Source organism: Pelodiscus sinensis, chromosome 1 (genome assembly GCF_049634645.1).
Source record: "Pelodiscus sinensis isolate JC-2024 chromosome 1, ASM4963464v1, whole genome shotgun sequence".
NCBI lineage: Eukaryota > Metazoa > Chordata > Testudines > Trionychidae > Pelodiscus > Pelodiscus sinensis.
In genome coordinates this window covers 87,360,220-87,386,284 of record NC_134711.1, presented here as the reverse complement: position 1 = coordinate 87,386,284, position 26,065 = coordinate 87,360,220, and the positions used below count along the sequence as shown (strand labels likewise).

The following is a 26,065-nucleotide window of genomic DNA, read 5'->3' as shown; positions in this document are numbered from 1 at the left end:
AATGGAGGATCCTGGGATTCTGCAGTGTGCTACCTTTGAAAGGGGCAGCATTTGATTTTCCAGAGCTAGTCTCTTGTCCATTGGTCTGGTAGTGATCAGGAAGGCTGTCTAGGAAGCATTTTTAGCTGTCTGGGAGGAGGATTCTACAAAAGACATGAAACTGAGTCCTCACCCTATCACCCTCATGTCCTCATGCTGGGATCTTGCCTTCTCTCCACCCCCTCTCCCACTAAGATCAGCACCCTCGCACTTAAATCCTGCCTGCTGTCCCTCTAACATCCATGTCTTTACCCTGGGATCCCCCACCATTGCCTGGGGTAACCGAAAATGAAACTCACCAGCTCCATCTTGCTGGCCTCAGAAGTGCAGCAGAGGATAGCTTCCCTGGCTGAACGGTGTCCTCAGTGGCCATGACCATGGGGGCTGCTGGGAGCCATGCGTGTGAGTGAATCCTTAGACATCAGCCTTTCCCTTCACCTCGGGCTGGCAGCCACACGGGCCCGATTAAATAACTTCTCAAAATATTTCACAGGCCGGATTGGGGAAGTGCTCAGGCTGCCCTAGGCTGGGAGTTTGAGACTCCTGATTTATGGGATACTCCTTTTTACTGCAGGGAATGTTCCATCTTAGCAGCCTTAGCTGAATTTGGAGAAGAGTCAGATATTTACTTATTGTAACTGGTTCCTGGGTGAATATTGGATATTAGAGCTGAATCAATATTTAGAAAGACCCTTCTGTCAATACACATTTAAATTTTTAAACAAATTTGCTTTTCCTGATAAAGTCCCTTGTTTTTGCCTAGTGTGCTTTCTATTTAACTAGTTCACCTAGAGGAACATTCACAAAACCAGCATATTTTCAGCTAATATTGAGGAATATTTGCAGAAAGCAAATTTTGCATTTGCAAACAGTCACCTGACCATTCCCAGAAATGTCAGTGACTAATTTTTAAGGGCTGTAGTTAGCTGCCATAGGGTAGCTTTTCCCAGCTGATCTCTGTAAATTGCCCTTAGCGGTTCCACCAAGGTTGGCAATAAATTCTTTTTAAAGGCAAACAACTGGGAGAGGTCCACAGGTGAGCAGTGCTTCCCCTGCTTATGTCTCTCTGAGTGAGGTTGTGTCTACACTGCAGGGAAAAGTTGGTAAAGATACGCAAATTGTGAACCACAATTTGCGTATTTTTTCCACTTTTTTTTCCTGAAAGAGGCTTTTCTGAAATTTGGCACGTCTACACTGCGCCATATTTTGGAAAAATCTCCTCTTTTGGAACATCCTTTATTCCTCTCAAAAAGAACATGTCCGCTTTTTTGGAAACTGTTCCGAAAAAGCAGACTCATTCCTTGGACGCGGCAGAGCTCAGCCTAGACATAGCCTGAGGGAAGAGTCGGGTTGTATAGCATGCGTTTCCCCAGAACTTAATTTAGGGTGACTGTCAGAGAAGAGCCTTGTCCCAGTCTATACTGTAATACTCCTGATCCCAGGCCCTTAAAGAAACAGTAACCTGGATCTTCCCAGACACTAACCACTTTTTCTCTCTCAGCACCTACCTCTGTCATTTCCTAGGCCCTCACCTGCTCCAGATTTCCTGCTCTCTCAGAAGTTCCCTCTCTGATTTTAAAAGGCCAGTATGTTCCATTACAAGAACAGATTCAAATGTAACAGTCTGATAATTCTTGAACAAAGCCAAAATCCATTGAATTGGTTATTTGTAACAAACTGTTCTGCCAGCTCTACTAGTGTAGAGTGTTACAAGGATTAGGATTATTCACTGTTCAGCTTCTGTTTTCTAGGTTCTCCCTGGATATGAGAACATCTATTTTGCTCATTCCAGCTGGTTCACATATGCAGCTACATTGAGAATATATAAACACTGGGACTTCAACATTACTGATCCAAAGACTGTGACTGGTCGTATGTCATTCAGCAGTTACCCAGGTACCTGGGGTGTGAATAGGAAATCCCATGCACAGTGTTCATAAATGCATTCATGTCCAAATGTGCCTTCACATCTCACTGACTCTTGTGTGTGGACTTTTCTATAGGACACTGTTACTGTAGGCACCGAGACTGACTTATTTTAGAAGCCAACAGAGAAAAAATTTCTTCCAGATTTACTGTTTTGAATGTGTCCTTAAAAAAATGTCTGACTTGGGGTTCTGAGGAATACTTGTTAAACATTCTGCAGTCCCCTAGCAGAATTATGGTTCCTTTTAAAAGAGCTTGAATTCTGCTTGCTTACATCAGCATTGCTGATCTGTCCCCCACCCTGTCTAAGATTAGCATGTCTTTAGTGCAGTGGTTCTCAAAGTGGGGTCTGCAGACCACTAGTGGTCCGCGGATGCCTTGCAGATGGTCTGTGGTTCCAGCTAACCTCCTCCTCCCCCGCTCCCTGCCTTAGGGATCCCATACTGGTGATCCAGCCTTGTGCCCTGCCCCACGAGGTTGGAGTGCCAGTGCCAGCTTCCTGCTGTGTGGTGTCAGTGTGTGAGTGAGTGGAGAGAGAGGTCCGTGGACGTGCTGCCTAGAGGCTTTCTCTGCTGTTTGTATTGACTGGATTCCAGCCAGTGGTAGCAGCAGGAGAGCACATTAGACAGTGCCTGGGAGTGATGGGGCGGGGGGGAGGGATGGGGCGTGAAGACAGGTAAGTGCCCCCCTTCCCTTCATGCCCAGACCCTGTACCCCACCCCCCTCACACATACTCCAACTGTGACCCTGCATCCCCATCCTGCTCCTGCACCCTCCCTTCAGGCCAGACACCCTGTCCCCACTGTGCTCCTGCACTCTCCCTGCTGGTCAGACACCCTACTTCCAACCTGCTCCTGCACCCAACCTCCAACCCAGACCTGGCACTCTCACCCCCTCCAGCACCTCACCTCATGCCCAGATCCTTCATCCTCATCTTATTCACTGGCAGCCCTGTCCCACACACTGACCCTCTCATTTTGCCCCCTCCCCAGGCTGAGCTCTAGGAGGGAGCGGGGGTTTCCACGAAGTCCACTAACCACAGAATCCCAGAAGAATTAATCCGGCCAATGGGAAGCCTTGAACCTTACTCCTCCCTGTTCCCTCTCCATGGGGCTGAAGAATGAGGTGTCTCAGTTGGGGGCCACCGTTGGAGGTAGTGAGAATTGGGGGTTTTGGGAGGGTTTTTTTTGCTTCTCACTTGTGTGGTCCTCGACTGATTTTTCTGTGGGTCAGTGGCCCTGACCCAAAAAAGGTTCCTCATCCCTGCCATAAATACAATGTTGAAACCTTTTGGCTGTGTCTAGACTGGCAAGTTTTTCCGCAAAATCATCTGCTTTTGCAGAAAAACTTGACAGCTGTCTACACTGGTCGCTTGAATTTCCGCAAAAGCACTGACGATCTCATGTAAGATTGTCAGTGTTTTTGCGGAAATACTATGCTGCTCCCGTTTGGGCAAAAGTATTTTTCCGAAAAACTTTTGCGCAAAAGGGCCAGTGTAGACAGCAGAGATTTGTTTTCCGCAAAAAAGCCCCGATCGCGAAAATGGCGATTGGGGCTTTTTTGCGGAAAAGCGCGTCTAGATTGGCCATGGACACTTTTCCGCAAAAAGTGCTTTGCGGAAAAGTGTCCTGCCAATCTAGACGCGCTTTTCCGAAAATGCTTTTAATGGAAAACTTTTCCGTTAAAAGCATTTCCGGAAAATTATGCCAGTGTAGACGTAGCCATTGTGTTGAACATAAATTAATATTTTACTTTATTTAAAATGAAGTTTGGTAAACTAACATGAGAGAAAGTTCAAGTGCTTAGTCTGTTTTAATAATTTCAGTTAATATTTCCTTTCTTACTGGTTAAATTAAACCATTTTTCCTAGCTAGAGCACTAGTAAAATGGCCTGGGCTTGCTTAATGGCAAGTTTCCATTAGCAGCTGGTGATCCACAGAAAGGTTTGCATTGAGCCAGGTGGGCCACAGACCAAAAGGTTTGAGAACCACTGGTGTAATACAGGAGTGGGCAAAGATTTTTTTCCTGAGGGCCATATTGTCTTCAGAAATGGTATGAAGGGATAGGTAGGGAAAGCCGGGGGAGGTTGTACCAGCCCAAACCACCAGGCATCCCTACCCCCCATCTAGCCCTGTCATCTTCCCACCTCCTGACTGGGATCCTTTGCAGCCACTCACCCCTACCTAGCCCACCTGCTCCCTGCTCTCCCAGGACCCACAGCCCCCACCAAACTGCCCACCTGCTTCCCACTCACAGACTGCAGAAACCTGGGAAACAGTGATCATGAGATGGTAGATTTCAAGATCCTGACAAAGGGAAGAAAGGAGAGTAGCAAAATACACACTGGACTTCAGAAAAGCAAACTTGGACTCCCTTAGAGAACTGATGGGCAGGATTCCCTGAGATGCTAACACGAAGGGGAAAGGAGGCCAGGAGAGCAGGCAGTATTTTTAAAGAAGCCTTATTAAAGGTACAGGAAGAAACCATCCTGTGCAGTAAGAAAAGCAAATATAGTAGGTGACCAGATTGGCTTACTGGGGAAATCCTTGGTGAGCTTAAACACAAAAAGGAAGCTTACAAGGAGAAGAAACTTGGACAGATGACTAGGGAGAAGTATAAATATATTGCTTGAAAATGCAGGAGAGCTATCAGAAAGGCAAAAGCAAAATTAGAATTGCATCTAGCAAGGGATGTGAAGGGTAACGAGAGGTTTCTACAGGCATGTTAGCAATAAGAGGGTGATCAGAGAGGGTGTGGGGCCCTTACTGGATGAGGGAATTAACCTAGTGACAGATGATGTGGGAAAAGCTGAAATACTCAATGCTTTTTTTGCATCTGTCTTCACAGGCAAGGTCAGCTCCCAGACTACTGTACTAGGCAATGCATTATGGGAAGGAGGTGGGCAGCCCTCAGTGGAGAAAGAACAGGTTAGGAACTATTTAGATAAGCTAAACATACACAAATCCATGGGTCCGGATTTAATGCATCTGAGGGTACTGAGAGAGTTGGCAAATATAATTGCAGAGCCTTTGGCCATTATCTTTGAAAACTCGTGGAGATCGGGAGAGGTCTCAGATGATTGGAAAAAGGCAAATGTAGTGCCCATCTTTAAAAAAAGGGAAGAAGCTGTTGGGAATAATCTCCGGACACACTGGGTGTTGGTGAAAACAAGCAGAGGATTTATTGGTTCACACAGCGCTGGTGGAGTGCGGGCCAGGTAGTTAGCCCAGAGCACACTAACTTAACCAAAACATACATTAGATTATATAGGTAGCAGATGGACGGAGGAGAAGTGATTTGATAGGTCTAGCAGCGGAAGTGAGATATGCACATAAGCCAATGGTCTAAGACAGTTACACAGCATCTCCGCCCATTGCCAATTAAACATGTTATCACTAATACAGGTAGTTATTCCTAACAAGCTAAATGTGCCAACATAAACAGGATGGCAGCCCCCAGAATGAATATGTTGCTGTAAGCTTGTTAGCCAAACTTGTGATGTCTAAGTGGGACAGACAACTCCATCCCCATCCTGCCACAGTCCTTGAGATTCAAGCTCATTAATCTGAAAACACAAGAGACAGCGAAACCTGTGCAGCCTGACTGATACCAGCCAGGCCTTATCAAAATGAGAGAGGCCCCTTTGGAATGTAGTTGCCATGGGAATCAGGGTCATAGTAACTGTTGAACTGTTTTACTTCCCAAGCTTGGCCTGATACTTTCACATTTGAGTTGGTCAGTTCTCATACCATGGACTGCTTTAATTTACCCTACAAGGACAATCCAGAGAACTACAGACCAGTCAGCCTTACCTCAGTCCCTGGAAAAATCATGGAGGGGATCCTCAATGAATCCATTTTGAAGCACTTGGAAGAGGGGAAAGTGATCGGGAATAGTCAACATAGATTCACAAAGGGGAAGTCGTGCCTGACCAATCTGATTAGCTCCTATGATGAGGTCACTGGCTCTGTGGATATGGGAAAGTCAGTGGATGTGATATACCTTGATTTTAGCAAAGCTTTTGATACGGTCTCCCACAATGTTCTTGCCAGCAAGTTAAGGAAGTATGGATTGGATAAATGGACTGTAAAATGGATAGAAAGCTGGCTAGACTGTCAGGCCCGACTCAGTGATTAATGGCTCGATGTCAGGTCAGTGGTTGGTTTCTAGCGGAGTGCCCCAAGGATCGGTTCCAAGGTCGGTTTTGTTCAACATCTTTATTAATGACCTGAATGAGGGGATGGATTGCACCCTCTGCAAGTTTGCAGATGACACTAAGCTAGGGGGAGAGGTAGATACATTGGTGGGCAGGGATAGGATCCAGAGTGACCTAGGAAGATTAGAGGATTGGTCCAAAAGAAATATGATGAGGTTCAACAAGGACAAGTGTAGAGTCCTGCACTTGGGAGGGAAGAATCCCAAGCATTGTTACAGGCTGCAGACCGAATGGCTAAGTAGCAGTTTGGCAGAAAAGGACCTGGGGATTACAATGGATGAGAAGCTGGATATGAGTCAACAGTGTGCCCTCATAGCCAAGAAAGCAAATGGAATATTAGGTTACATTAGAAGGAACATTGCCAGCAGATCTAGAGAAGTGATTATTCCCCTTTATTTGGCTCTGATGAAGCCACATCTGGAGTATTGCATCCAGTTCTGGGCCCCCCGCTATAGAAAGGATGTGGACGCATTGGAGAGGGTCCAGCGGAGGGCAACCAAATTGATTAGGGGGCTGGAGCACATGACCTATGAGGAGAGGCTGAGGGATATGGGCTTATTTAGTCTGTAGACGAGAAGAGTGAGGAGGGATTTGACAGCAGTCTTCAGCTTCCTGAAGGGAAGTTCCAAAGAGAATGGAGAGGCGCTATTCTTAGTAGTGACGGATGGTAGAACACAGAGCAATGTACTCAGGTTAGGTACTAAGGGGAGATCAAGGTTGGATATTAGGAAAAACTATTTCACTAGGAGGGTGGTGAAACGCAGGAAGGGGTTATCTATGGAGGTGGTGGAATCTCCATCCCTAGAGGTTTTTAAGTCTCAGCTTGACAAAGCCCTGGCTGGGTTGATTTAGTTGGGATTGGCCCTGCTTTGGGCAGGGAGCTGGACTTCTGAAGTCTCTTCCAGCTTTATGATTCTATGATGCTGCAGCGGTGCTGCCTGGAGCTGGGGAGGGTGATGCTGCGGAAAGGGCGGGAGCAGAAGGGGCTGGAGGCTAGTTTCCCCTGTTTGATGCACTGCCTGGGAATTGGGCTGGTACCTCTTGACAAGGCAATCCCGACCTGGCTCTCCAGCAAGAACTCAGGGGCCGGACTGAAGTGTCCGATGGGCCAGATTGGCCTGCGGACCATAGTTTGCCCAGCTCTCATGTAGTGTCACATGTCACTGAAAGAGCAAGATACAGTGATTTCATCAGTTTGCACAAGGTGACAGTGAGGCTCACAGACTTGTTTTCCAAATGAAGAACTACAACCTAGATGCAGGCTTGGTGGCCATCCAGAGATACCTTGCAATAAGGAAAACTTCCAGTTCTACTGCTGCAAGTTATAGTAATGAGATGGAGCCCTGAAACTTTTGCTTATTTGATCTTTTGGGGTTTGCAGTAGAACCCACTGGTCACACGTCCTGGCTCCAAATGAAGATTGCAACCTTCTCCATGTTCGTGATCCACCTCAGAAGATCACTTTTTGCCCTGAGCCCACATAACGACTGATTTGAGCGAGCCAGCCAGCACTGTCCTGATAAAATGCAGTGTATTCTGCTTAGTTGCAATCCTGCTATTAGCAGCTTCTGATTAATGACGACATATTATCAGGAACCAGTGCCATCTCATTAACACCACTGTTAATGGGATATGGATATTAGCAATAGCATGCTGCTTTTACAGTTTTGGGGCAGGGGGGAAAGGATTATGTTTTCCAGGCTGCAGCCCAGAAGGAAGCAGGGGGATGTGCAAACCTGCCCGCGGCCAGGGCTTAACATGTCCTAGTCACTTCCTTTAGAGGCTACATCCTAGAAAACCTGCCTGCAGACAGGGACCCCACAAGAGCTAAAGGGTTGTTAGCTTCGGGGGAGATGGCTATGGACTGAGCAGAAGCAAGGAGAGAGAGACTAGCCCGGATGCGGGAGCTGCACAGGACCGCTCCCTGTCTCTCTGGGGGATTGCATGCACAGAAGGAAGCAATGGGACATACCAAGCTCTGACCACTGGAGAATGCAGGGAAAGGTGCCATGTAGCAACATGTGCTCCAGTGCTCCTACTCCCTATGGAAAGGCCCAGCATCCAGACTGCAACTCCCTTCCCACAGCACGGATGGGACTTGTCTTCCATGGCTGCACCCCTTGGACAGGTTTTCAGGGTCTGCAGCCATGGAAGACAAGTCCCGTCCGTGTTTCCTTCTCTGGCTGTCACTTTGCATCCCAGCCTTCTGCTTATTAGCAGCTACTGGATAATAGCAACTTTTTGCTGGCAACCCAGAAACAGAATCTACTATAAATTGAAAACCCAAGTCAACATAGTGTAAATATAAGTATTTAATTGACGTTTCTCAGAGAAGGTATTAAAGACATAAAACAGAGATCGACATCCTGCCAAGCCAACTCGGATACTTAGTTGACAAAGTAATTCTAGATTATATCTGGTCTACCTCATGACAGAAAAGTGTTTGGCTCTTCTACTTTCTAAAGCTGCTTCCTATCCTCTGTAAGGTCTTCAAGAAGTGATGTATCCTCCCAGGAGGAAAAAAACCCTCCCCATTTTGTGTACTATTTGACACCCTTTTCCTGCAACACAAGTCATGTTGCCCGGGATAGGTGATCTATACGAGTCACAATAATACTGTTTTTTAAATCTAGCACCCTCTTTTGAAGTCTGGAAAATAAGTTATTCATTAGATAACATTGTCACAGCATTTATTATGCTTTTGATTAAGAATCCTTTATTTATTTTGTGGTTAGGAATAGCTACAACCAGAGGGTTGTACATATCCTTGCTTATGCAGGCCAATCTGAGAAGTGGAGGGATGGGGGGAGGTAGCAAAGCACTTTCTATCTCTGAACCTCTAGAAGTTTCACAGGATACTGCCACAAAACATACATTTTATTGTCCATTTTGTCCCATCTGTTCCTCTTCACCTTTCTTGATTTATCAATTTCACATCAACAACAAATTTTCCTTGATGGTGCCATTTGGTGCAGCAAGCAGAGGAGCCTGAGCAGTAGTATTGTGACATCAGAGGTATCTCAGCCAGTTCTCTCTCACTCCTTTCAGTGTTCTTGACCATAACCCTAACCTTGCTGCCTGCAGGGGTTGGATTGGTCATTTCTTCCCTGGACACAGCCCATGTGGTGCTAAACACTGAGGAACATTGTGACCTCATGACAAACAGAGAAATGCCATTGAGTTGAGCGTAAGGCATGATTTTGCTGGGCTAATTAAGTTTTAAAGCCTAGCTGAAAACACAATGCTTTAGCCACTGGCTCACCCTTAAGGAGAATGCCACATGAATCTAAATATAGCAGATACAATTCAGAATTGTCCAGGATGGGACCTGATTTCTGCAGCTGCTGGGGGAAGCCATGCTACATGGACCATGGAGCCAAGTCTCAGGCAGAAACCAGAGTCTGGAGCTCCTTGGCCCCAGTGGATGTGGCACCCAACTTCTCTATCAAAAGAATAGACAGTCTGGCAAGAAATGGCTTCAGCAAGTAATTTCCAGTGTGCAGCTATGTTCAAGAATTCAAAAAAGGCCTTCAGTGTGAACAGAAAACAGCTTTATTGACAAAGATGACTTACATGATATGCCTGCTGCTTTTAGAAGGACTCCTGTTACTGGGATCCCCACTCAGATTGACGTGTTTCCCCCCCCCCCCGAAAGACATAATTGTTGCCATCTTTGAATAAGAAAAGGTACCATCCAAACTACAACACACAATACATGTAGCCAGCTGTCAAGTAGCCTATCAACCCTGTGGATTGAGTCAGCAATTTATTGATATCTGATCTTCTGTTTAAGCAAAGTAATAGAGAGCTATCTCCAGCGACACCTGTCTGCTACCCCTGTCTGCTGACAATAATCTTGGACTGTTCCTGGTCAGGACACGTTGCAGAGAAGCATTATTCATATCCCCATACTCATAAGTTCTGGCTAGAATGTGAGAGGCCTGGCGGGAACAGAGACATGAATGTTCCTGCTGGGGAGGAAGGTCTAGTTGGAGTGGGAACAAGTGCCCCGGTTGGGGATGGGCTGGAGTTGGGTTGAGGAGCCTGGCTGCAAGAGGGCCACAAACTCCTTCCCAATTCTTGCTCTTTCCCTAACTTGATATCTCCTCCTCATGCCTATATCCAGATTGACTCTGCTCCCCTGCTGCAGCTCTTTCTGAGGTCACTGTCTCCTCTTTATATTCTGAGTGATGACTAGAACATTCCCTGTAATTTTGGAATTCATGGGATGCAATAGTCAAAAGATATTGTGTTACATGCAGATAAATTGAGAAATGCCATCAAATTATGTACAAAGCCTCACTTTGCTCAGCAGTTAATAGTGCCATGATGAATGAGGCTCCAGATCCTGAAAGATTCAGTCTCTTACATAGCTTGGAGATAAGCTAAGTGGCTCCAGTCCAGAAGATGTAATCAGAAGTGCTTATGCTGGCTTTTATATAGAAGTGACAGAATTCATTTGAGAAGTTTGTTTGAGATATGCTGATAACAATGGGAGACTGGTTAACAGATGAAGTAGATGAATTGTACAGACAGGAAATAATTGACACACACAAAAAAAGGCAATTTCAGTTACATCAACCTCTCATGCATCTTTAAACATGGAGCAAAAACCAAGGATGAATGAATGGAACTCCAGTCATCTGCTGATTTCTCATTTTCACTTGTGCTTATTTCTGAGGGCCTTTCCCTCTGGTTGAACTTTCTCAGGTTATAGATATGCCCCAGGCCACACAAGCATGTGTAATTAGACTGGGCAAGGTTGGCAGATGGTATTTTATTGAAAAACAATTGGAGGACAAAAATCAGTGAAAATGAAAACCCAGGAAGAAATAATCCTTTCTGGCTTACCTGGATTTTCGCATTTTTGTAATTAAAAATTCCCCTTTGTAAATAACAGTCATTGTAGAATAAAATCACAAATTACAGATGTGACTTGCCTCGGTTGGGGAATCCAGCTGGCCAGACCATATGCTACAGAGAACCACACACAGTCTCCTGGAAACGTCTAAGATCCTTGAAAGACATGGTACCCTAAAAGATGGCTTGTTTGAGTCAGGACCATCAGGCCATTATGTCTTCAAGGAGAAACAGGAACTGGCCTTTGCACTCCCATGGTAGGGCTATTTCATTGCAAGACCTGTATATGGGTATCTAAGTCTTGTCTCCATGGAAGTTGAAATGAACATTCAATAAGCTGGAGTTATTTTAGAGCAAGCCTATGTGTGAACAGTTATTTCATAATAAGAATGTCCTAGTCCAATACAACTTAAATGGGTAAAATCTACTTTTATTCCAAGTGAGTATCCACACACAGGCTTGCTCCCAAAGTAACTCCAGGTGTTGATTACAACTAGTTTAGTTGTTTCAATTCCAATTTCCATGTATACAAATCCTAAGCATTTTGTACTTCCTCTCATCACTGTAGTATCCAAGTGTCTTCTGTGTAAAATACTAGCAATAGAGAAGTCTCTTCTCACTTCTTTTGGCATCTCTAGCTCTTCTCCCATATCTGTTCTTGGGATAGGTTTTATTTGTTGCAGACTTTTGGTTTTTGGAACTAACTACTCAGAACTTCAAGCCATGAGTGTTCCCTACCAGTTTTGTGTTTGCAGATACATGTTGCAGCTGCATGTTCAGACAACAATAGAATTCTGATTTATGAGGGGGGATAATGGCTTGAGCCTTCAAAATTGCTATTGCTCTATTGGAGCACATATAGCTGTTGCACGTTATGTGCCTTGATTGTTTGAGAGAGGCCCATCTTTTGGTTAAAGCATAGCAATGGGAGGCAGAGCTAGGGTCTGTTCCTAACTCTCCTGTGGATTTCTTGTGTGACCTTGACAAGGTTTTTTATGTGCGCTCAGGTCCTTATCTGAAATATGGGAATAATATTTACTAAATTTGGGCTGCATAGTATTAATTTAATGCATTTTACAAATAATGAAACTCTCCAATAGAAAATGCTGTAGAAGTAAAAAATAAAATGGCCTGCATAAAATTACCTGCAACCTGTCTGAATAATCATACTGAAAGGGATGCTACTCAGCTGTTTAGAAATGAACATTTTAGGGAGTTCTGTTTACTCTGAAAAGTTATGCGATTATAAATTGTATTTTAGGGGTATAAGTTTGTTTTTATGACTTCTTTTTAATCAGGGTAGCTCATTTAAAAAGTTCCCCTCTCCCAGCTTTCACAATTGCAGCCCCAAGAACTGCACTTTGGGATCTGAAATTCAAGGTATTTGTGATTTATGGATAGTCTGCAGATACTTGTGCAATCTCAGTATTATACTGGCTCTTTATAGCTCTGTACATCTTGTGGTGTGGAATCTGCAACTGGAATGCTAACAAAGGGATCCTGTTCAGTGTCCTGTGGCTGTATTATCTTTAATAGGCCGAAGTAAAAATTTGGAAATTTGTCAATAGTGACAACTAGAGAGGACTCTCAACAGACACAGCACAGAAACGATGTCTAAGATAGCACCATTTTTTACTTCATTTTTCAGAGTAGAACTAAACTTTAAAAGGTGGAGTTGGGAAGAGGATTTCCTGCTATAATTATTTAATCCCTGCTGGGCTGACTAATTATAAGAAATACCTCTTGCCCCAAAACTGAGAGATCTGAAGCTTGAACAGGTTGATGATGATCCCTTGAAAAAAGGAGTCACGTTATTTTAAATGGATCCTTTGTGTGCAGTTATATAACCATTACTATGGAAATAAGATTATTACTTATCCTCAAGTCTCTGCTGTGCCTTGATGGCTGTTTATCTAACAAAGCAAGTTAAGAGCCTACAAAGATAACAAGGAACTCTTCTGTTTTTCTTTAAAGGTTTTTTGATGTCTGTGGATGACTTTTACTTACTTGGCAGCGGCTTGGTAATGCTGCAGACCACAAACATTCTGTATAACCAAACTCTACTTGAACACGTGGTGCCTGAATCTCTCTTTTCTTGGCAAAGAGTCCGTATTGCCAATATGATGGCAGACAGTGGCAAAACCTGGGCACAAACCTTATTAAGGTACAACTCTGGTAAGTACATTTTCTATGACCCTCTGAACAGGGAAAACACTCCCTACTCTCCCCCCCCCCCCCCAGCTTTTCTAGGCAATAGTGAAAGATCTAACCTCCTCCTAATTGCACTCACAGGAACCTACAACAATCAATACATGGTCCTAGATATGAAGAAGGTGAAGCTGCAATATAGCCTGGATGATGGAGCGCTCTATATCATTGAGCAGATTCCAATGCTTGTAGAGTATTCTGATCAGACAAATGTTCTTCGTAAAGGTAATCACTGACTTGAGAGCTTTAGGGTTAGGAAAATTAAACCATTTGTTCAAGGTGGCAGGAATATTATTTTACATATGAGAAGGGTTTACATTGGAGTCTTAATGCATGTGTCCAAGTTGGGAAGCTTTTTGTGTAAACGTTTCCTAGCTCTCACCAACAGTAATTGCTTGTGAGCACCATGCTGTACCATATGTAACTGGCGCTAACCTGGTGCCTGTGCTGAAGGTAAGAATTGATGACTTGTTCTTTCCCTGACTTGGTTTTCTCCTGCATGGTTTCCCTCTGTACTGGAGTACTTTATTTTGTCCCTGAGGCAGGAGGCAGTGCTTTTGAATTAATGCTGAATTATTGTGACATTGAGAGTCATTTGGACTTTTTTGTGGTAGTCACCCCAAAGGGAAATGGGTTTAAAAGGGGGGGAAAAAGACTCTGATAGCCAGACTCAGTCTCTGAACTGAGCTTTCTTGGGGTTATGCCATCTAGCAAATACTTGCTGTCCAGAAGATGCCTTAAGCTTATAGCAAAACTAGTGACAGGTTGACTGAAAATGTCACCCACAGGTGTACTGAGAAATCATACTAACAGCCCAGTATCAGCAATCAGAGCACATTCACAAACATTTTCTAGACGCTTGGGTCTGAGTTCTGTCCACCGACTTCACTGTTTGTTTCTATGGTGCTGTTGCACAGCTGAAGATATGATGAGCTGGAGAACTGATGCGCAACTTTTTGGTGTGATGCTTATGAATAATCAGTAAAATTTCTTCACCCACCTTACATTTTTTGTACCATTTACCCACTGAAGCAGCTGACATAAGTGGTTTTTCTCCTTGAGATGTTCACTATTATCAAAATGGCATAATTGGGAAACAAATTGAGGCTTCGTTAATTCCTTCCGGTTAGGGGAGTTCATTTCAGAAAGTGAAGTTTGCCAACTAGCGAATCTGATGTTGGCCATTGTGGGCAGATGCTTCCCCCATATCCTCTCTGAGGATCTGAAACAGGGTTATTTACATGGCAGCTGGTTGTTCTTGCTGCTGAGTGGGTGGGCTTAGCATCACTACTTCAGTGGCTGTTCTGAGGGGGTAGAAATGAAGGTGCTTAATAGCTGATCTCAAGGGAGGTGGCAGGAGAGAGATCTTTAGCAAGATGGTTCCTCCTTCTCCTTGCTCTGAGAAGTTTGCGACGGACACTGAAGTGCAGTGCCGGCTGGGGATGCATCAGTGACTGGGACCAAACCATCTGCTCTGCCTGGTGGGTCCATGCCTTTCTTAGGCTGAACTGCAGCTGCTTTTGTGCAATTGCAGGTTTTTCTTGTCTTGGTATAGTCACTTTGCCAAGTCCCCATTTGTGAAGCCAGTTGCTCGCCCTTTATTATCCCCGCAGCCCATATTATTGATTATCTGTGGCTTTTCCTTGTCAAGTCTTTCTGTCATGTAACCAGAGTAAGGTGGTTCTCTGACTGTGCTTCTGTGTCTGGACCCCCTAGACTGCCCATTCACTTGCACCATGTATTCAAGACAAAATGGGGAGGCTAGATTCAGGCCTGGGTGTCATTTAAGCTGTTCCATTTGTTTCCAAGCCCTAAATCTTTCCTGACTTGTATTGTTGGGCTAAAATCAAGAAAACTACTGGCCTCATCCCCCACCTATAGCTGCTTCCCAGAACCTATTGTGACAGGGTCAGGCCAGAAAGTTATGGGAGAGTAGTAGAAGCAAAGTATATGAACCCTAGATTAAATAGGCAAACTAACAAAGGCTAATCCAGAACCAGCAGAAACTTGCCAGGATCAATCAGGCCAATTAAGACACTTGGAATCAATTAGGTGGTTTCCAGAATCAAGTAAGCCAGGCTAATCAGGTCACCTTACAGCCAATGTTGAAGTGTAGATGGGTTGAAAAGGGCTCCACTTCTGAGCTGAGGAGAGACAGTGCTGAGGAAGGTCTAGGAGGAGCAAGTGCGTACATATATTAGGAGAAAGAGCCTGCAGTAAGGAAGATGCTAGGGAGGGCCATGGGGATCATAGATGTCACACAGCTGTTGCTGGATACATTGCAGGCAGATGCGATCACAGGGTCTCTGGGCTGGCACCCAGAGTAGAGGGCAGGTCTGTGTTCCCACCCATTATCCAACTCTCTAGTCAGCACAGGAGAAGGACTAATTTTGGCAAAGAGATCTGTTCTGCCCAAATCGTTTGGAGGGGCAGCAGAAGCTATGCAGCTCGGTCTCCCCTCTTTCCCCCATGCTGGCCAATGATGACGCTGGCTCAATAAACGGCAAGCTGGTGCCCTAGAGAAAATATCTAAAATAAAGGCTGCAGTGAGCCTCTGAGGTGAGCAATCTGCCTGAAAGCACAGGACCCACCAAGAGGAGAAGCTTTGACAGCTTATCGATAGTCTGTATTTAGACATGACTTACCCTTCACTCCAGCATCTGCTGTCACTTCTCCCAGTAGCCTGTTCAAAACTGTCTGCTCTAAGCCTGGCACTAGCAGTTCCTTTTTAAGGTCTGGCCTGTGAATCTGGCTGCTGAGAGCCAAGCAAACAGAGTCCTGACTTGTCTCCAGGGGAGCAGGACATACTACCCCTCTGTTTAGCAGCTGTATGCATCTGATCTCAGTAGCTATCTTCCTGCCTATCTCCAGTGCTGCCAATTGGCTCCTTCCTTCAGGTAATTAGGGCTAGCAGTGGCGCTAGTCAAGAATGGGCCTGAAAAGTGATGGGTAGCATCAGAAGACATTGGGGAAGTCCTGATTCCATCCAAGCTGTTGGTCAATGACAGGCAGATAGAAAATATGCAGCGAGGACTAAAGAACTAAAAGGAAATCAGACAAGGAAGAGAAACAAGTCACAGCTAGTGCATTTACAAAAACTATCAACCCACAAACTGAAAATTTTGCAATAAACAGAACAACTTTGCATTTGAATGTTTCTCGTACCACATGTAGGAGATCTTAGGGAAGGGTAGAATAAGAGCCAAAAGATGTTTTCATTGCACAATTCAGGAGTAATTGGGAAAACTGCAAGTATGTAGTAGTTTGGTTTTTTTTTTAAATAGGAGTGGAAAAGAATGTTTCCTCTAATTTTTTCCATCCATGTGCAGATTGAATTTTGCACCAATATCAAGATAATATGCTATAGATATGGAAGAAAAATATTAAAATAAGGCATAATTAACAAGATGCACTGCTTAAGATATGTAATATGAAATCAAATAAAATTAATACTGCCATTGGAACATATGTTTTTATCATCCTTTCTAACAATTAAAGCTAGTAAACACACCAAATGTAATATATTTAAAACAGGTACATAAAGAAAGACAAGGTCGTTAAATAAAAGCATAAAAATATGCACCAGAGGCCTAATTTAATAATCTACTCCTCTTTACATAGACTACTACATCTTCATGGAAAGCTGCTCTCAAAAAATGAAGCACCTGCCAAAACACTACCATACTATGGATTTTTGTAGTTCACAGAACTATTGCTCTTGCCTGCATGTTATCTGCACACATAGCTCAGATTTAAGATGTTAAACAGATCTCTGAATCACTAGAAATAGTCATGATTTCATCATAAACACTAATACAATATTTTCTGATACTGGAAGGAGAGTAAAAGGCACTTACTGTGGCTTATACAATTTCTATGGGATATCAACTCAATTGAATACTTTACTCACAGAAAATAATAAAAATAAATAATAAAGCAACACAGAACAAACAAAATTGCAAACAAATGACAACAATGAAAATACAAAGGGAAGTAAAACATCAAGTGGTTGGCTACATGTATTTTAAATGGGCGTTTAGGACCCAGACACTGTGCAAATGCCACAGAGCCCTGCAGAAAAAGGGAAAGTTTTCCTGGTTTTACACAGTATTTCACTGGCTTAAAAAAAATCAGAGAAAGCTCATTAAGTTTTTACACATCCCTTAAGTAAATGGAGCTCCTTAACACACAGCTTCAGAGCTTACATTCCTGCTTCAAAGAGCTTGCAAATAAGGTCTTTATTTTACAAAGCATAAGTAGCAAGCACTATGTTTGGTGTTATGAGTCACTGAAGTACTCTGAAGAGTCAGAACTATACTAGACAACAAAGATCTGGCCTTAATGGTTTTCATACCTCTCTTGAAAAATTCAAAACCTAATGGGAATCACTTGCCTGGAATCCAAGTTCTAATTGCTCAGGAAGAGGCATCTCTCCTGGCCAGTGCCACTGTAGCCCCTGAGTGGAGATTTGGACACGACAGGTTAAAACCACAAGAGTTTGGATTCATTTTAAAAAACAAACCACTGTTACTCCAGCCAGAACATCTCTCCCCTCCCAGCCCCCAAACAGCCCAGCTGGGGTTGAAACAGAATCAGAATCTCCTCTGCCTGCCCTCCAGCACTGCTGGAGCTGGGACTTTTATTCTCTCCCAGCTCCCAGGCAGCTCAGTTGGGGATGAAATGAAGTTGGACTCTCCTCTGCCTGCCAGCTGCTGCTGCAGCTGGTGTGTTTCCCTGGCTGTTGCAAGCAGCCCAGTTGGTAGACCCCCAAACTTAGTCCCAACCCCATCTAACCCACTGATCCTCATGCACCCCTTTGCCCCCCCCCCATTCCTTATTTCACCCTTTTAGCTCACTTTCCACATCCTCTTGAGGGTCCAGGAGGCATCGAATTAGCAGAATCATAGCCAGGCCTGCGCAAGTCCACTAATTAGATGTGCAGTCCTTCATTTTCTTGTGTGGGTGCACGCCTGGGCACCCTGCAGGGAACTATGGTGGAAAATGAAATAAATTGTGAGGCTTAGACAACTTACAACTTTGAGAGAGTCTTTGAGTGTTACATGTTGGAATAAACATTTTACATTCCGTGTTATAGCAAGGCACCTCTTTTCCCTCGCCAGTCTTAACATTTCCCTTCCTTTGGTGATGGTGAGCCTGGGCTAATCCAAACAAAGGCTGAAACCTTTCCCTGCCTCCTGGATGGGGTGTCATCCTGTTTGCTTGTTCTGAGGGGGCGTGTCTGCTTCCCTATGGGAATAAACTGTCGCCTATCCTGCTGGAGAAGCTGCTTCCCTGCTGCTACTAGCCTGGTACAGGTTGAACCTCGCAAAGCCGGGACACTGGTCCAGCAACAACTGTGGTCTGGCAAAGCCACGGATGTTACTGGACCAAAGAGCCCCAGAACAATGCTGGGGCTGGGGAGCCCTGACTGGGCCAGGCAGCATCTGGGGAGCCCCTGGTCTGGCCGGGAACTCCCACCATCAATGGGGCCAGGTGGCAGCTGGGAGTTCCTGCCCCACCCAGGGAATCCCCAGTGTTGGTGGAGCCATGGGCTGGGTGGCCCTGACCAGGAATCCTGGCAAACTCCCTGTGGCAGCAGGATGAGGGTGACCGTGAAGTGGGGCTAGCGGAGGCAGGCAGCCCCAGCTGGGGAACCCACAGAACCCCCAGCAGCAGGGAGGGATGGCTGGGCAGCCCTGGCTGGGGAACCCCTGTTGGCAGCGGGGCTGAGGGCCCCGGGTGGCTCCAGCTGGGAACCACAAGGAACAACCTGTGGCAGTGGGACCACCAGCAGCCAAGTGGTCTCAGGAGACCTTGAGGCAGCAGGCGGACAGCAAAGTGGGGAGCCCCTGCCGGGCCAGCTTTAGCAGGGTTAGCAGCTGTGATCCCTCTGCTGTGCGGCAGCACAGCTTCACAGGTGATTAATCAGCCCCGCCCAGAGGCTCAGGACTCCATGCAGGGAGCTGACTGACTGGGTGGGGCTGATTAATCTCCCTTGAAGCCATGCTGCTGTGCAGCTTAGAGGAAACACTGGTCAGCAGGAGCGCAGGGAGCTCCAGGGAGGGGAGCCCCAGAGCAGGGTAGTCAGCAGGGGAGCACTGACCTCCCCTGGTCCATCAAACTCACTGGTCTGGGACAACTCGGCTACATCTAGACTGGCATGATTTTCCGCAAATGCTTTTAGCGGAAAATATTTTCCATTAAAAGCGTTTGCGGAAAAGAGCATCTAGATTGGCACAGATGCTTTTCTGCAAAAGCACTTTTTGCAGAAACGCGTCCGTGCCAATCTAGACGCAGTTTTGTGCAAGAAAGCCCCGATCGCCATTTTCCCCATCGGGGCTTTTTTGCGCAAAACAATACCGCGTTGTCTACCTTGGCCCTCTTGCGCAAAAGCATTTGTGCAAGAGGGCTTTTGCCCGAATGGGAGCAGCATAGTATTTCCGCAAGAACACCGACAATCTTACATGAGGCCCTGGAGGTTTTTCGCCTTCCTCTGTAGCATGGGGTACAGATCACAGCTAGAGGATTCTCTGCATCTTGGGGTCTTCAAAGTATTTGAAGGCTTCAATATCTGAGATATAGGTGAGAGGATTATTCTAGGAGGGGTGGGTGAGATTCTATGGCCTGCACTGTGCAGGGGGTCAGACTAGATGATCATAATGGTCCCTTCTGACCTTAAAGTCTATGAGTCTATGAGGTCGTCAGTGTTCTTGCGGAAATTCAAGCGGCCAGTGTAGACAGCTGGAAAGTTTTTTGGCAAAGGCAGCTGCTTTTGTGGAAAAACTTGCCAGTCCAGACACAGCCCTCAGGTCTGGAGAGTGCTGGACCAGGGAGATCCCACCTGTAACAGCTGCTCTTTTTCTCTTCTCTTCCTCTCACTGGAGGAGGGGTTTTAAAAGGTTGCAGGCAGCCCTTAATTGGATTCAGGTACCTCTAATTAACCTGAGGTAACCCCTTTTCAGTTTGTGGGATAAAGGACCTTTAACATTCTGGGGCTAACACATCTGCCTTCCACTACCCTCTTCAGCCATCTGGCCTGACTCTTACAGTGTTTTGATAACATGGTCATTTCCCGACTATCTGGACACACTTTGCAAATATTGGAGCAAGCACAGGACAAATCAAACATTTTCCTGAAATCTGAAATACATACACCACTTCTTCTCATCCCAAAGAACTTTTACAGTCATGGGAAGCATTATAACATTGCCTTTCATTTCTGTCTGTGGCTTGTTGCTCCATTAAGCCCAGCCTGGTCATGTTCCTGCATACTAATTCCCATCAAGTCAAAACGAGTCCTGTGGCACCTTGAGGACTAACAGATTTATTTGGGCATAAGATTTTGTGGGCAAAATTCCACTTTGTCAATCGCATCTGCCAAAGTGGGTTTTTACCCATGAAAGCTTATGCCCAAATAAATCTGTTAATCTTTAAAAGGTGCCACAGACTCAGGCTTGTTTTTGTGAATACAGACTAACACAGCTACCTTTGCCATACTTATCATCTAGTCGGGGGTCAGGCTCCGGGTCTGACTGACCATGGTTTTAGGCATCATTTTTCACGGCATCCTGTCATCTATTTGGCTTTTATGGTAGCAGAATCATTGTAATCTTTTTGTTTGAAGCCAAACTTGTACTGTCACTTCACATCCTGCGCCTGCTAACTTCTTCAGTTATCGTAATATCTTTCCATGGTACACTTGTCATTTGACACTTGTCATCTTCCAAAGAATGGTCATCTCTGTTGCCTCCAGCCTTCTGATGTCTGTTTCATTTAAAGCATCAGCTTCCAGGCCACAGAGTAATACTGCTAGTACATTGGTTTGATTCATTTTCATTTCGGAGCCAAAGAATTGTTTTATCAAATGCTTAATTTCATCAGCTTTGTTACGAAAGCACATGTCCTTTTAACCTCATCCTTGATGGAACTATTGGCACTGATCAATCTTGCTAGGTACTTGTTCTATGACTTCAATACTTCGGCATTTCAACACTTTATATAGTGTCACTTTTCCAAGCTACAATAAACGTCAAGATGATGAAGTGGCTGCCAGTCCGGATTGACTACACCAGTTTTTCAAGGTAGTAAAAAGTGTCAGACAATTCAAACAGGTCTGCTAGTTGTACAGTGTCATCTACAGGATCTTAACTTCCGATTACCCAGCATCAAGCCCTCCAATCTATCATTTTTAACATCCAGTTTAAGAACGTCATAAAAAGTGATGGTGATTCCATGCCCCTTGTCTAACACCCAACTTTGACTTTCATCACTTGCTTAATTTTCCACCAGTTTTTATGTCACTATAGTATAGGAATCTTTCTACATAACTGTTATAATTGAAGTAATTCTCTCTGGAACTGCATATGATTTGACTACTTTTCATAATGTTTCCCTCCAAACCAAATCAAATTTTTTCATGAAGTTGACGAAAAGAGCAAACAACTTTAACTCCATTCTCAACTTTTCTTTTTCCCATCAACTGTTGGAGAGTGTGGGGGATCAGTTCAGTTTTGACCTTAAATGAAGCTGCACTGTTCTTTTCATGCCTCTTCTATTATGCAAATTGGCAGGATCACCTTTCTTCAGGATTGGTAAAATTATTGTCTTCACTCACTCATCCAGTACTTTTTGCTCTTTGCTCCCACACCACTTTTATATATTTTTTTCTAATGCTTTGATAACACTTATTCCACCAGCCTTTAGCAGCTCTGCTGTTATATTATCTATTCCTGCAGTTTCCCCCGTTTTTAACTGCTTCATTGCTCTTTGTTTCTCTTTTAGATGGTGGCTCAGTGCTTTTATCCATTTTGCCCTGTTCATCTGGCATGTCTAAAATGCTTGCATCTGGAAAAATTACATGGTTAAGCACTTTCTCAAAATGCTCCTTCCATATTACCAGAAACTCTAAACTATTTCTTGTGGTTTCACTGGCAGCATTTCTTACCACTTGTGTCACTAGCTCAGTTGTGTTTCGTTACAACAACGTAGCCTTTTTGTAGATAGACAGGAACTCTGATTTCAAACCAGGGCAGATAGATCTCAGACCGGAGGGAGTGATGCTGAATGATCTAAGCTCATTTCACCTCTTTAGGCAAGTCTGTCTAGGACAGGGTGGGGAACCTATGTCCCATGAGGTTCATGACTTGCCCCCATCCCCAACTGTTTGTTCCCTGCTTTGGCACAGGATTCCTACCCCTTCCTTACTTCTGAGCTTGTTCAATGCTTTAGCATGTTTCTCAACTGTTCAGCATGCTGTTTGGATGCATCTATTTGGTGTGTGAAGTTGGCCACCTTTTCCTTTTAGGAATCATTTTTTTCTTTTACAAAAGCAGCTCAGGGTAGCTTCAAGATGTGCTTGCAGGAGACAGGTGTTACTGTGGATGAGTCGTCTGGCTGCATCTTCTGCTTCAGCAAGTCTTGAGGGTTCATAGGTGGTCAGCTTATGGGTACTATCTATAGGTGAACAGCTCAGATCTCCCCTCTTGTAAGTCTAGCCTGCAAATGACTCAAAATTGCTTTGTGGGATTAAGCCTCCAAAGTGGAAACCTGAGGCTTGGGACTCTGTTGATGCCATCTATCTGGCGGAATTATTTGTGAGTTAACTCACTGGCTTCTGTAGGTAGCTGACATGTTATGCTGCTGTTAGACTGGGTCTAGCTTATGTTCCCTCACTGGCATGGATAAGGCAACAGAAAAATTAAACATTTTTTTAAACGAGTGCATAGTTTGTTTGAACAAAACGGGTTGTCTCCCTTGCAGGATACTGGCCTTCTTACAACATCCCTTTCCATGAAACCATCTACAACCTTAGTGGGTATGCAGAATATGTTGAGAAATACGGCTTAGACTTTTCTTATGAATTGGCTCCCAGAGCAAAAATTTTCCGGCGGGACCAAGGGAAAGTGACTGACTTGGAGACCATGAAGTACATAATGAGATATAACAGTAAGAAGCTCATTTGTTTTCCATTACCTGATTTTTATTTATTGTTTATATTACAGTGTTGCTCTAGCAGCCCCAGTCATGGCTCAGGATCACGTTATGTTCAGTGCTGTATGAACAGAACAGAGACAGTCCCTGTTCTGAGGAGTTTACAATTTAGGTATGAGATTAAAAAAAGAAGGGAAATGATTTTCATGTCTTGAACTCCATTTGGGAACAAGGGAGGGCCTAGTCTAGCTAACCTTTCCAGAGAACATCTGAAACATCAACAGAACTAGGAGGCTTGCTAGGGCTTTCTAGGGAAAATTGTTCTTGGCTACAGCTAGAGCAAGGAAAGGATATTGCATCATTTTATGTACTAAGCAATGTGTCTATAATACTAACAGAGAGGAATTAGCATAACATCTTTAAAAAAAACCCTACTTTAACATTCCCCTCAGAAGGCGTGTCCTTCAATGCACAGTGCTTTGTCTTAATGCTATCAGGCTCTATCTTATTGGGTTTAACGGGAAAAAGTGGTTTAAATAAACCTCTAGTTATAGGTGACCTTAGCTGCTTTATTTTGATTCTCTTTTGCATGTAACATTGATTGCCACCTGTAATGTTTGGGAGGACTTTTGGCCAGGGTGAACTGGCAGTGATCTAAGGGAAAGGGCAACGGGACTCCCGATTTTCTGCTCCTTGCCATCTTGATCTTTTGTCAACATTATTTTGTAATTTTCTTTTTCTTCTGCTCTAGACTAAAATATTAAGACCAGAGTTGTTCACTCCCTTCTCTCTCCTGATCCCTCCCTGGTTCTCGTGTTGGCTTTCTTTCATTACATCTTCCTAGGGAGCGTTTGTAGCATCAGATTGCAGAGTATTCCATTCCGGACTCTGTGGGAGGAACTCTTATCCCTACTGTGGATGGCTGTGTGACCAGACTGACTTGATTTCTTTTCTCTTCCCCATTTATTTCCCAGACTACCTGAAGGACCCCTATGCCAGGCACAATCCGTGCAACACTATCTGCTGCCGGGAAGACCTGAACCCTTCTCTCCCAATGCCAGCAGGCTGCTATGACTCAAAGGTAAAGATCCCCTGGCTGGCCATACATACTGTCTGACTGAAGAGCTTCAGGTGGTAGAGGAGTTAGTCTGTTACAGAAAAAAACAACAAATGGTCTGGTAGCGCTTTATAGACTAGCAAAACATGTAGATGGTATCATGAGCTTTCATGGGCACAGCTGATGCAATTTGTATCGACTGCACGATTAGCTGATCAGGGGAGGTGCTCTGTCCCAGCTCACGCCAGTCCAGGGGCTACTGCAGTTTACATGTAGTAGGAGCTGTGTGTGCAGGCTAGTGTCAGTGCATTGGTCAGCATGGGACAGTTTGCAGAGGATTGTAGAGCTCTGCCTTGCCTGATACTTGACTCCCTCTGGTGGTGACTCAGCCCACAGGCTCCTCAATCTATACAGGCTCCTCAAGATATGGGGGGAAGCAGCTTCTGGGCCCACGTATGCCCAGCCGCAGAGAGCACCGCCTGGTCTGGAAAGCTGCGCTGGCTGCCACTGGCCCAGGGAACTGCCTGAGCTCACATGCAGCCGGTGGGGCCAGTTGGTTTTGCTTTCAGTCAGCCCGAGGCAAGGGTGGGTGATCTCAGCGCAAGGATGCAGATGCTAGTGGGGAGGACAGGCAGGACTCAGCGTGAGGGGGTGGATGGTAGTGGGGGGCAGAGGGGTGTCGGGGGGAGGACTCAGTTTCATATTTTTTGTAAGCTCCTAGACAGGGAGGAGACACTATCAACTTGCATGGACTGTATTACTCACCCCAAGAGTTCAAAACTCATGAAGCAGCGCCCCCCCCCATGCCCAAAAGGGGATGGCTTCACGGCCTATGCAGTCACCCAGCAGGCCAGAGACTTCGCAGCCACTGGAAGAGCAGTGCTCCCAATTAGTGGCTAACTCTGACCCCACCTGCTGAACTGAGGCTTGGGAGTCACCTGATTTGGAATGGATAGGAAAAAGCACTTGGAGAAAAAATGGCTACTCACTGTCTCATAACTGTTGTCCACGTCCATTCCAATACCCACCCTCCTGCCCCGCTGTTAGAGTAGCCGGCAAGAAGAGATGGTGGTGTGTCAGCTGGGATCTATATTGAGGGCCATGGGACGCAACTCCAGGAGTGCACAGGCTGACCCAACGGATGCTGCTATGGGAAGAATCTTCCAGCTACTGGGTGCATGGACGCAGCTGATTTCCTTTGCTCAGTTTCTTTCCCTTACTCCTGCATATACCCGCTTGGCCCAACCTGAGCAATGCCTCCCTCTCCATGGAATGTAAGTACTTCAAGTAGGATAGAGCAATGTATTCTCTAGCTGTAAAATCCTGCTCTGTCCTTCACAGGTGGCGGATTTCCATATGGCTTCGGTGTTTGCAGCCTGGGCTGTCAGCGGCCCAACTGTAGAGGATGGGCTTCCTGTGTTCAGCTGGAAACAATTCAATGGGACCAGGCATCAGGGTCTGCCAGAAGTCTACAACTTTGACTTCATCGCCATGAGGCCAATCCTATGAAACCGGTATCAGAGTTTCAGAAAAAGGGAAAATATTCATAAAACTTTCTCTTGCGCATAAAATAAAACATCCTGGAAGTCCCTGTGTTTGTGCCGTCACCCCTTTCTGCTTAACTAGCGTCCAGAGCTTTGTTCTGTGAAAGAACGGGCTTGACGGGGCACCATCTAATCAGTCCTATATGAACATAGTAACTACCATGGGTTAGTCACAAACGGCAGTTGAACAATGAGAATAATGACAAAACAGCAATGAAGGAGGACGTGCCTTTAGCAAATCACTTGTCATCTCTAGGCCTGAGTTTTTCCATCTGTAAAATTAGA

General features: G+C 45.0%; 1 protein-coding gene across 1 annotated transcript in view; it reads left to right on the top strand.

Moving 5' to 3' along the window:
• The window catches only part of PLBD1 (phospholipase B domain containing 1), a 44,655-nt gene extending 18,830 nt beyond the window's left edge, over positions 1 to 25,825 (top strand). Inside the window, exons 6-11 of the mRNA XM_075935232.1 lie at positions 1,791 to 1,935; positions 13,016 to 13,216; positions 13,334 to 13,474; positions 23,009 to 23,194; positions 24,154 to 24,260; positions 25,578 to 25,825. Of these exons, the coding sequence (XP_075791347.1) occupies positions 1,791 to 1,935; positions 13,016 to 13,216; positions 13,334 to 13,474; positions 23,009 to 23,194; positions 24,154 to 24,260; positions 25,578 to 25,745 (948 nt within the window). The 3' untranslated portion in view covers positions 25,746 to 25,825. The remainder of the gene's footprint in view (positions 1 to 1,790; positions 1,936 to 13,015; positions 13,217 to 13,333; positions 13,475 to 23,008; positions 23,195 to 24,153; positions 24,261 to 25,577) is intronic.
• Positions 25,826 to 26,065: the final 240 nt, after the last annotated feature.